An 11,744-nucleotide genomic window follows, 5' to 3' on the forward strand; every position below is an offset into this window, starting at 1 on the left:
CCCTTAGAACCCAGAATGTTAAAGCTGGGAAGGCCCTTAGAACTCAGGATGTCAGAACTGGGATAGGACTTAGAATAGCAGAACAGCAGACCTGGGAAGACCCTTAGAACACAGAATGACAGAAAAGGGACAGCCATTAGAACTAAGATATCAGAGGTGGGAGGACCCTTAGAGCCCAGGATGTTAGAACTGGACCAGCCCTTAGAATATCAGACTATCAGAATTGGGAAGACCGTTAGAACACAGAGTGTCAGAGCTGGGAGGACCCTTTAGAACACAGGATGCCAGCTTTTTTGGCAGAAGCTGAAGTTCAGAGTAATCACATGGTTGTCCTGAGCTCATGTAAACAAGTTTAATAGCAAAACCAGAACTAGCACCCAGGTCTCCTGATTCTTGTGGTTGTACTCTTTCCCCCAGACCATTCTGCTTCTCATTTGAATGGGAAACGAAGCTGCTGTTAATGCAAAGACTGTCTTTATTTCAGGGGAAGACCATGATATCCTAGATGCCTCCAATGAAGTTCGATGCTTGGAAGTTGCCGAGCAGATGAAGTTGCTCTTTGCTGGGCTGATCTCAGGGACAGTCCTAGTGTTTCCTCTGAACTCTAGGCAGGATGTTATGTGCATCCCACCCCCAGAAGCTAAGAAATCTGTCAGATGCATGGCCCTGAGTAGAGGGGAAGAACGGCTGGTCATTGCCTATGACAACATAGTGTTAGTGATGGACATTAGGCCAGAAGATCCCTACCCAGTAATTGACGGACCTACATACACATTTTACACTCAGCTTCCTGCTACGATATCAAGTATAGGTGTTCTCACCAACTACCGGGTAGTCTATGGCATGACCAATGGAGACCTGTTTCTTTATGAGTGTGCAAAGTCCAAAGTTTCCCCGTTAGAAGTCCCCCAAGGCAAAGTTACTTGTTTAGACATCAGCCACAAAGAGCAATGGGCAGTAAGCAGTTCTCAGGAGTCTCTGCTGTACCTTTGGGACCTAGAACTCTGCAAATGGAAACACATGCTGACCTATGAGGTAGGCATTAATCCTTAAAGGTAGAGAACTTAAGAATTCTAGGGTTGGGTGTAATTACTTTAATAAAAGAAAGATGATGATGATGATGATGATGATGATGGTCATAGTAACAAGAGTAGCAACTCACATTTATGTACTACTTTTAGTTTTTCAAAGCACTTTCCTCAAAATCTTTACAAAATAGTAGTGTAAATATTATTTCCCCCGTTATAAAGATATGAGATTATTGGTTTGCTGAGATAGCAAACGATGCGACTGCTTACAGTCAGGGTCCTGCAACTTCTGGAAGGGGCACAGAACACCATAATCTCAGAGATGAAAAGAACTTTGGAAGACATCCAGTACAACCGATTTAATTCTTATTTTCCTTCATGGTTCCTTGTAGATTTCACTTTTTCTGTGATCCTTTTACTTCTCTATGAATAGATTGTATACTTTTAAAAAAATCTTTACCTTTCATCTTAGAATCAATACTGTGTATGGGTTCTAAGGCAGAAGAAAAGTAAGGGCTAGGCAATGGGGGTTAAGTGACTTGCCCAGGATCACATAGCTGGGAAGTGTCTGAAGCCAGATTTGAATTCAGGACCTCCTATCTCTGGGCCTGACTCTCAATCCACTGAGTCACCTACATTAACTTTAAGTCTTTCTCTATCATTTCTTCCCACAGCTCCTAGTTTTGCCATCTGCATCCAAAGACAGTAAGTTTAAAGTCTTTCCCATATGACAGCCCTTGAAGACTGCTATTGCATCCCTACTACATTTTCTCTAGCTAGGTTAAACATTCCTCCTTTTTCCAGGTGATCCTCATAGGGTATGATCTCAAGGTCCTTCATTATCCTGGCAGATCTTTGCATACTCTCCAACTCATCAATGTCCCTTGTATATTATATCTCCCAGAATTAAATAGGATACTTTAGATGTGATTTGATTATGACAGTAAGACTATCAGTTCCCTCTTTTTTGGATACTGTTTATCTTAACAATAGCCCAAGTTAGAATTAACTTTTTGCCATATCACACAATTAACTTAAAATAAGCTTGAGGACCACTCTAAGACTCCCAAATCTTCTCCAGATGAACTTCTATTTATCCACATTCCCCAATCTTTTACTTTTGAAATTGATCTTTGTGTTTAACTATGAAGCTTTACATGCATCCCTACTAAATTTTATTTTATATTTGTCCCAAAATTTTAGCCCATTGGGTGTCTTTTCTGGTTCTGATGCTACCATCCATTGTGTCAGCTATATTACCCACTTTCATGTTATTTGGTAATTTCATAAGCATATTGCCTATCTATACCTTTGTCTGGGTCAGTGATGGGCAAACTTTTTAAAGAGGGGGTCAAAGGAAAGGAAATGCTCATCTGTCAGTCTGTTTCTAAGGCAACTCTTATGAAGTTTCATTGTATTGTATCCTACTCATTGTATTCGTCAGATTAGAAATAATGTCGCCTGGCCAGATAGAACATTTCAGGGGGCCCCATCTGGCCCAGAGGCCGTAGTTTGCCCATCACTGGTCTAGGTCATTGATTTAAAAACAACAACATAGAACCAAGAATGGATTCTTGGAACAATACATTATAGACTTCCTTCCAAACTATTATCAAACCCTTAATGACTTTTTGGGCCTGACCATTCAACCTACTCTGAATATTAACTGTAGTATTATATAACCCACATCTCTCTATCCTTTTTTCAAAGGTAGCATAAGAGATTTTGTCAAATGCTTTACTAAAATCTTGAGAAACTACATTATAGCATTCCCCTGATCTAACACTTTAGTCACCCTGTCAAAATTTTTAGAAATGAATTTTGTCTGAGATGCAGCGAGGTGGCTCAGTGGATGGAGAGCCATGCTTAGAGATGGGAGGTCCTGGGTTCAAATTTGGCCTCAGATACTTCCTAGTTGTATGACAATGGGCAAGTCACTTCATTTCAATTGCCTAACCCTTACTGCTCTTTTGCCTTGGAACCAATACTTAGTATTGATTCCAAGACAAAGGGTAAAGGTTAAAAAAATGGGTTTAGTCTGGCATAACCTGTTCTTGCTGAGTAATATCAATTCTTTAGAATTATTCCTTCCATTTAACCATGACTTTAATAATATATTTTGCCAGGAATCAACCTCAAGTCAGGCTCACTGACCTGTAAGTTTGCAGATTTCATTCTTTTCTCATTTATGAAAATTGAGATAACATTTCCTCTTTACCAGTAAGTGTGGCAAATCTCCAATCCTTCATGACTTTCAAAGATCACAAACAGTGACTCAGGAATAATATATGCCAGTTCTTGGACTACCTTGAAATTCAGTTAATCGGGACCTGGTGACTTAAAATCATTAAGGTGCTCTCTTTATTATTAGTATTTATGTTGGCTTTCAATTCTGTATTAGCCAACTCCGACCCAGGCACACTTGAAAGAATAGTGAAGATCAAGAAAGCAGCTATTGCTGACCTCGTGACATAGTCTTATCTACAATACTTACCCTTAAGACAAAAACACTGGGGGACACAGAGAAAACCACTGAAATTGCCTTAAAGTCTCTAACAGCAGACTAAGCTATTGCTTTCCTTTAAGGATAATTAGATCCATTACTAGCAATTTTGGTGCCCAGGGAAACGGAAAAACACCTTTAAATTTTTTAAAATTTATTTTATTTTTTTTACCCACATTGTTCATTTTTGTAAGTGAGTAATATAAAACCAAAACCCCAAAACATAAACCCAAATAAACAATTGAAAAATTATTTGCATTCAGGGACAACTGGGTGGCTCAGTGGATTGAGAGCCAGGCCTAGAGATGGGAGGTCCTAGGTTCAAATCTGGCCTCAGACATTTCCTGGGCAAGTCACTTAACCCCCACTGCCTAACCCTTACCACTCTTTTGCCTTGGAACCAATAGATAGTACTGATTCTAAGATAGAAAGTGAGGGTTTTATAAAAAAAGAAAAAGGAAAAAGAAAAATTATTTGCTTTCATCTGCATTCCTATTCCAATCATTCTTTCTTTGGAGGTGGAAAGCATTCTTTGTCCTAAATACCTCAGAATTGTCCTGGATCTTTGTATTGCTGAGAGTAGCCAAGTCTATCACAGTTGATTATTCCATAATATCGCTCTTACTGGGTACAAGATTCTCCTAGTTCTGCATCAGTTCATGGAGGTCTTTCCAGCTCTTTCTGAAATCATCCCGTTCATCATTCCTTTCAGCACAATAGTATTCCATCACCATCATATACCACAGTTTGTTCATCCATTCCCTAATTGATGGACACCCCTTCAATTTTCAATTCTTTGCAACCACGAAAAGAGCAGCTATAAATATTTTTGTACAAGTAGGTCTCCCCTCTCCCCCCCCTTTTTTAAAATCTCTTTGGGATATAGATCTAGTAATGGTATTATTGGATCAAAGGGTATGCATTGTTTTATAGCCCTTTGGGCATAATTCCAAAATTGCCCTCTAGAACGGTTGGATCAGTTCACAGCTCCACCAGCAAAGTATTAGTGTCCCAGTTTTGCCACTCCAACATTTATCATTTTCCTTTACTTTATTGGGAAAAAATATCTTTTGGTCAACTTTTAAAGACAAATTCAGCTGGGGAGAAAAGAAGGAAGGAGTGTCACCTAGGGTTCAGTTACCTGGAGTGGAGGTATAAGGAAGTTGATACTAGTAATATTTTGATTTTGTTGCATTCTAACTTCTGCCAGAGATTACAAAATTTTGGTTTCCTGGAACAAAGCCTTGATTACCCTCCTCATTGAGAATTGCAACCACAGTATGCTAGACCAGTTTAGGTGAAGCATTCCAGAAATTCTGGCTCTACCTGATTTTTCCTGATGCCAGCAGGTAGATTTTAGAATGGGACAGAAGCAGCGTACTCCATCAGTGTTATTGGCAGCGACAGCAGCTTTCTGGCTCCCATGTTTCAACTGCCTCATCTCTCTGATTGTAGTGACATTTAATAAGTGATGCAGATTTAGAATAGTTACATTGTAGTGAGCTTATATCCATATCTGTCAATGAAAAGGACTGAATAACAAAGGGGAATGCTACATCCTTCATCTAAGTTTATTGGCTTGAAAAAATGTCATTTAACCAGAAATGTCCCTGAGGTAAAAATACCTCCTAATCTCAGTCAGTCATCATGTATTTAATTGGTGACTTACTATTAATCTTTGTTATTGTTTAGTCGTGCCTGACTCTTTGTGAGGTTTCCTTGGCAAAAATATTGGAGTAGTTTGCCATTTCTTTCCCTAGCTCATTTTACAGATGTGGAAACTGAGGCATAAGGGTTAAGTGACTAGCCTAGGGTCACACAACTAGTATCTGAGGCCAGATTTTAACTTAGGAAGATGAGTCTTCCTGACTGCAAGCCTGGTACTTTATCCACTATACTATCTAGCTGTCCATATATGGGCAGCTACCAGTATGTTATAATATCCTACCAACTGACAGAAGGATTACTTCCCTGGAAAAGCAACGTGATTGACGGATGGAGCACTAGAGGCCCAGGTTAAAATTCTAACATTAACCAATTATATGATCTTTGGCAAATCACCTAGCCTTGCTATGACTCAATTTCTTTATTTATAAAATGAGAAAATAATACTGGTGTCATCTTAGGATTGTCATGAGAAAAGTTTTTTGTAAACCTTCAAGTGTTGTGTAAACAAGAAATATTATTCTTTTTAGTAGGATTGAATGCTCCATCCCAAATTTCTCCATGGCAGCATCACTGCTTAAATATTTCAGGATTGGATTTCTAGCTATCATCTTCATTTCATTTTCTTCTAAGGCATAATCAAAATCCCATTATTAATTTTTACCAGAGTGCTTTCTGCCGAGGAATTCAATGCGTCTGTTTCTCCAAAGATGATAAGTATGTGTACAGTGGGTTAAAGGATCAGTCCATTCTAGTCTGGAATGTTTCTGATGGTGAGTTATTTCACATATTTTTATATTTAAAATATTTTTCTATGTATCTTTTGCTTCAAACATGATTCTTCTCTTCCCCCTTGCCAGATAGTCTTCCCTCCTAACAAAGATTATAAAGGAAAAAAGTTCAACAAAATCACCTAACACATCAAGCAAATCTGATAATGTATGCAGCATTTCATACCCTTAATTCTACCACCTCTCCAACAGGGAGGTGAATTTTCTCTTCTTTTTTTCCAGGGCCATGTTTGTTATTCATAATTATACAGCATTCAGTTTTATTTTATTTGTTGTTTCCGTTGCTGTGGTCATTTATATATTATTCCCTGGTTCTATTTTGCATCATTATGTCAATGTCTTCTCTTATTTCTCTGAATTCCTCATGTTCATTGTTTCTTATGGCATAATTTGTTTAGCTATTCCCCAATTGATAGGCACCAACTTTATCTCTGGGTCTGTGCTACAAATATGATCTTTCTGTTTTATATCTCTTTGGGAGATATGCTTAACAGTAGAATCTCTGAGAGAAGAATTATTTTAATTTTAAAGCAAACATTCAGATGACTATCACTGGTAATATATAAAAATGCTAATGATTTATATGGGTTTATTTTTTATCCTGAAATTTTGCTAAAGTTAGTTATTTCAATTAGTTTTTTAACATCATATCATCTGCAAAGTGATAGTATAGTTTCCTCATTACCTATTCTAATTCCTTCAATTTCCATTTTTTAAAAAAATAAACCCTTACCTTCCATCTTGGAGTCAATACTGTGTATTGGTTCCAAGGTAGAAGAGTGATAAGGGCTAGGCAATGGGGGTCAAGTGACTTGCCCAGGGTCATATAGCTAGGAAGTGTCTGAGGCCAGATATGAACCTAGGACCTCCCGTCTCTAGGCCTGGCTCTCAATCCACTGAGCCACCCAGATGCCCCTCAATTTCCTTTTCTTTTTCTATTGCTAGCATTTCTAGTACAATGGCCATAATGGCATCCTTATTTTATCCCTGATCTTATTGAGAAGTCTTATAGCTTATTCCCATTATAGATAATGCTTGCTGATGGTTTTAAATAGAGACTACTTATTGTTTTAAGGAATTCTCTATTTATTCCTTTTTGTTTTAAATCCTTACTTTCCATCTTAGAATAAATACTGTGTATTGGTTCTAAGGCAGAAGAGTGGTAAGGACTAGGCAATAGGGGTTAAGTGACTTGCCCAGGGTCACATAGGTAGAAGTATCTGAGGCCAAATTTTAACCCAGGACTTCCAGTCTCTGGGCCTGGCTCTCAATCCATTGAGCCACCCAGATGACCCCTCTATTTATTCTTTTTTTAAAAAAAACATTTATTAATATTCATTTTTAACATGGTTACATGATTCATGCTCCTACTTTCCCCTTCACCCCCCGCACCGCCCCCCTTGGCTGATGCACATTTCCACTGGTTTTGTCATGTGTCCTTGATCAAGACCTATTTCCAAATTGTTGATAGTTGTGTTGGTGTGGTAGTTTTGAGTCTACATCCCCAATCATGTCCACCCCAACCCATGCCCCTCTATTTATTCTTACGCTCTCTAGTGTTTTTTTTTAAACTGAGTGTTGTATTTTGTCAAAAGCTTTTCTTATACCTATTGAGATAATGATATGATTATTTTTGGTTTACTTATTGATAAAGTCAATTATGCTGGTTGTTTTCCTAATATTGAACCAGCCCTGCATTCCTGGGATAAGCCTCACCTGGTCATAATGTATGATCTTTGTGATATATTGCTTTAATCTCCTTGCTAGTATTTGATTTAAAATTTTTGCATTACTATTAATTAGGAAAATTGGGCTATAGTTTTCTTTCTCTGTTTTTTGCTCTTCCTGACTTAGGTATTAACACCATATTTGTGTCATAAGAGGAATTTGGTAGAGTTCCTTCTTTGCTTAATTGTCTAAATAGTTTATATATAGTGTTGCATTCCAGTCTTTTATATTTAATTCCCAACATGTATTCTATTATCCATTGACACTGGCCTCCTAGATGTTTCTTGAATAAGACACTATCTCTTGACTCTGGACATTCTCTCTGGCTATCCCCTACACCTGGAATGCTTTTCCTCCTTTGCTGTGACTACTGACCTCCTTGGCTTCCTTGAAGTCCCAACTAAAATCCCACCTTCTACAGGAAGCTTTCCCCAATTCCTCTTAATTCCAGTGCCTCCCTTCTGTTAATTATTTTCCTACATATCCTATATATAGCAAGGCCTGTCTTTTGCCCCTTTTTGCATTCTCAGAGTTTAACACAATGCCTGGCACATATTAGGTGCTTAATAAATGTTTGTTAGTTGACTCATCTAATCCCTCCCCACCCTCAATTGTGGGTGCTTTCTGAAATTATTTAAAATTACTGATCTGTATACATGTTGTATCCCCCTAATATAGGGGTTCTTAATCTGGAATATATAAAATTGTTTTAAAAATATGTTGATAGCTGCATTTCAATATAATTGGTTTCCTTTGCATAATCCTATGTATTTTATTTTATGTATTTTAAATATGATTCTGAAGAGTCCATTAGCTTCACCAGATTGACAACTACTCAAAGGTTCTTGCCCTAGAAGAATGTGAGCTCCTTTTTGGCAGGGACTGTTATTTTTGTTTTTGTATCTCTACTACCTACTATACATAGTAAGTGCGTGTTTGTTGGATTATTCCAGCATGTTAAATTTTGGATTCCAGTTTTGTCATCCATTTTATTTACTATCTTACTCACCCTTGTGCCATCTACAATTGTGATATTTTTGTCCCAATATTGTCTAAGTCTTTACCTGACACAGAAATTCCCTTAATGACATCTCTGACAGGCAGTCTAACTATGTTACTAGAGTAAATGATTTTGTATAACTGTCTTCATTTCTTTCTCCTCCCATCTTTACCTTAAAAGTAAAGATCTGTCCATCTTTTAACCCTGACATTTTGTATTTTATCTTCAAAGAGCCTTTTCCAGACTTAGTTCAGAGATATTAGAGGCCAACTAGAGAAATTAGACATTAGAGAAATGTTTCCATACAGGTTGTAGAGTGGGTGATTCCTATGTTGAACTTCATTTCAATAGAACCATTTTTCACAGGCTTAGTAAGAAATGTTCTTTGTAAGGTTGTATTGCAAAATGCTCAGAGCTTGTGGTTATGAGCATTGTAAATTTTACAATGTGTTGGAATATCACAGTGGCTGAGTACATTCTGGCTTCTTGGCAGCCTGTTGAGATTTTTTATTTACATAGTAATGGGCCATATCCCCATCACAGTGGATTTGAGTCTTAAGTCTCATTGTCTATTGTGCTCCTGTGGCAAGAAGGAAAAAGGCTTCAGGTTTGGAACCTCTTTTTTTTTCTATCTCCCTGGGGCTTGTATGAGGGAAACTGGAAGAATAGAGGCATTTTGGAAATGTTCTCATTTTAATAGTCTTAATAACCTCCCCTTTGATATAATAAGATTATGCCAGACAGTGCTTTGCAGTTGGGAAAATAGTGTTGAATGAGATCTGGTAAGAGGATTCACAAATCCTTCCATAGTGAATCTGTTGAACAAAGAATGGTTTTTTGGTAGAGCACTGAGCTATAATAACTGTTCATTCATTCCTTCAATTCAACAAACATTTACTGAGATTCTACTACGACCATATTGTAATATCTGTATGATGCAAACTGGACAAGTTTTTCAAAGCATTATATATCCTTGACCGTAAGCAAATCCCTCTCTCTTACTAGATTTTAGTTCTCTCCTTTGTAATGTGAAGAGATTGGACTAGATGCTGTCTAAGATACTTTTTCCTTTGACATTCTATGTTTTAGGGTCCTTTTACCCCTAACTTTCTAATTTTTATAATTTCACATGTAACATACCATGTACTATGAACTCTTTAAACACTACAATTTTTTATAATTAAGGTCACTTCTGAATCTGACATCCTAGGTGTCTAAGACTTTAGAGGATTAATGAAGTGTATATTTTTCTAAGGGGGGATGTGAGGGATATGGGCTTTTCATACTTCCTGACAAAGCCTAGTAAAGCGTCCCCAAATTATTTTGCTGGGCCAGTAACAGAGCAAAGGCTAAATGACATGTTGCATATGTTATAGAAAACATTCTTATTCTAGCATGTGTCAGATCAGATAGTGTTGGGGTTCCTTCCCACAATGAGATTCTATGATTTTGATGTAAAATCCTTTCCGAAGAAACCTTTTTAGCTTTAACATTGTAAGATTCTATAAGTTTAGACTGTGACTCTTTAGACTGTAGCTCATCATTAATTCAAATGTCCTATTAAATCTAATATATGTGAACACACAAGGAATCTGCAATTCAAACTCTCAGTGTGGGAAGCCCTTCCATCAACATAAATTACAGGCCATCTATGACTCAGTTAAGTTTTCAGGCATTGCCATAGTCCAATAGCTGGCAAGTATCAAAGGAGAGATGCGAGTCAAAGTCTTCCTGCCTCTAAGCCCGGCATTCTATCCCTTACCCAGACTTCCTCTGTCACAATGTAAAATACAGCAATCGAGATGCTTGAAGTGGAGTGATGTCCCTGCAACAGTGTTGCCTGCCCGGCTCTTCTCTGCTGTAGTTTTCTCATTTGTATCTTTCTAACTCATCCACAGGCTCTCTGTTGGCTGTTCAGTTTGTGTGTGCAACAGTGAACAAAATCATTTCTACAGCTGAAGGGTTCATTGCAACGACAAGGCATGGCTATCTGATCCGTGAGCGCTTCCACTGCCCTCAGCCACTAAGTGCCTGTTATGACCCTCTCAAGAACATCAAGGCAGCATGTACTGTCAAAACTAAGAAGCAGGAGGAGATTCTAGTGGCAGTAAGAAAACAAGAGAATAACTCAGAAAGAGTGGAAGAAAAGCACAACACTACAAACAAGCTCTCTCAAGTCAGTATGGACAAGCAAAACAGTACAAACAAGCTCTCTCAAGTCTGTGTGGTTGTATGACAGAAGGTGAGATGTTACAAAGAGGATTCGGAGGGCGATCCCATTACTCCAGATAGGCCTGTCTTGTGTTTTTCAAATCATTCTCTTTCGTCATCAGATTCATTCAGTTCAGTCCTGGTACCAGGATACCATCGTTGGACCTTTTTTTTTTTTTTTTTTAATTTACTAAACAAATATTTATTAGGTACCTGCTATGTATAAGTATTTATGAAACACCTACTATATGTCTAATGTTGACAACACAAAGATAAAATAACTCCCACCCAGACACCAGAGTGGATAGTAATGAAACTAGAATTCCGAAGCTAAAAAGGGCCTTAGAAATCACCTAGTTTTAATCCCCTTACTTTACAGATGAAGAAACCGAGGCCCAAAAAGTAGAAGTGATTTGCCTAAGGTCACAGTTAAGCAGTAGACCTGGGATTTGAACCAAGGTGTTTTGACTCTAAATCCAATGCACATTCCACTACATCATACTGGTAAAGAGGAGTCTATCCTAATCAGCATTGGTTAGCTTGGCAACTACTTTCCCAAGATTGCTTTGAAATCTAATTAACCTTGAGTTAAAACAAGGAATCATTTTTATCATCCATTTTCCTCCAATCATGAACCTTTTCTAGTTATCACTTGTGGAGATGCTTGTTTTTCAGACAGCAGAATTTCCGAGCCAGGGTGAATAAGCTGCTGTAGTCTTATCTTGCTTACATACCATCTGCTGCTGTGGAACCAAACAGTTAAACACTATAAATCCAGCTTTCATTTTCATGCATGGCCTTCCAAAATATCCCTATTT

General features: G+C 37.8%; 1 protein-coding gene across 1 annotated transcript in view; it reads left to right on the forward strand.

Annotated features, from left to right (window-relative positions):
• The window catches only part of NWD1 (NACHT and WD repeat domain containing 1), a 64,893-nt gene extending 53,942 nt beyond the window's left edge, over positions 1 to 10,951 (forward strand). The window contains exons 16-18 of the mRNA XM_044685329.1: positions 485 to 1,035; positions 5,864 to 5,969; positions 10,614 to 10,951. Coding sequence (XP_044541264.1) covers positions 485 to 1,035; positions 5,864 to 5,969; positions 10,614 to 10,951 — 995 coding nt within the window. The remainder of the gene's footprint in view (positions 1 to 484; positions 1,036 to 5,863; positions 5,970 to 10,613) is intronic.
• Positions 10,952 to 11,744: the final 793 nt, after the last annotated feature.

Source organism: Gracilinanus agilis, chromosome 1, assembly GCF_016433145.1.
Source record: "Gracilinanus agilis isolate LMUSP501 chromosome 1, AgileGrace, whole genome shotgun sequence".
Lineage (NCBI taxonomy): Eukaryota > Metazoa > Chordata > Mammalia > Didelphimorphia > Didelphidae > Gracilinanus > Gracilinanus agilis.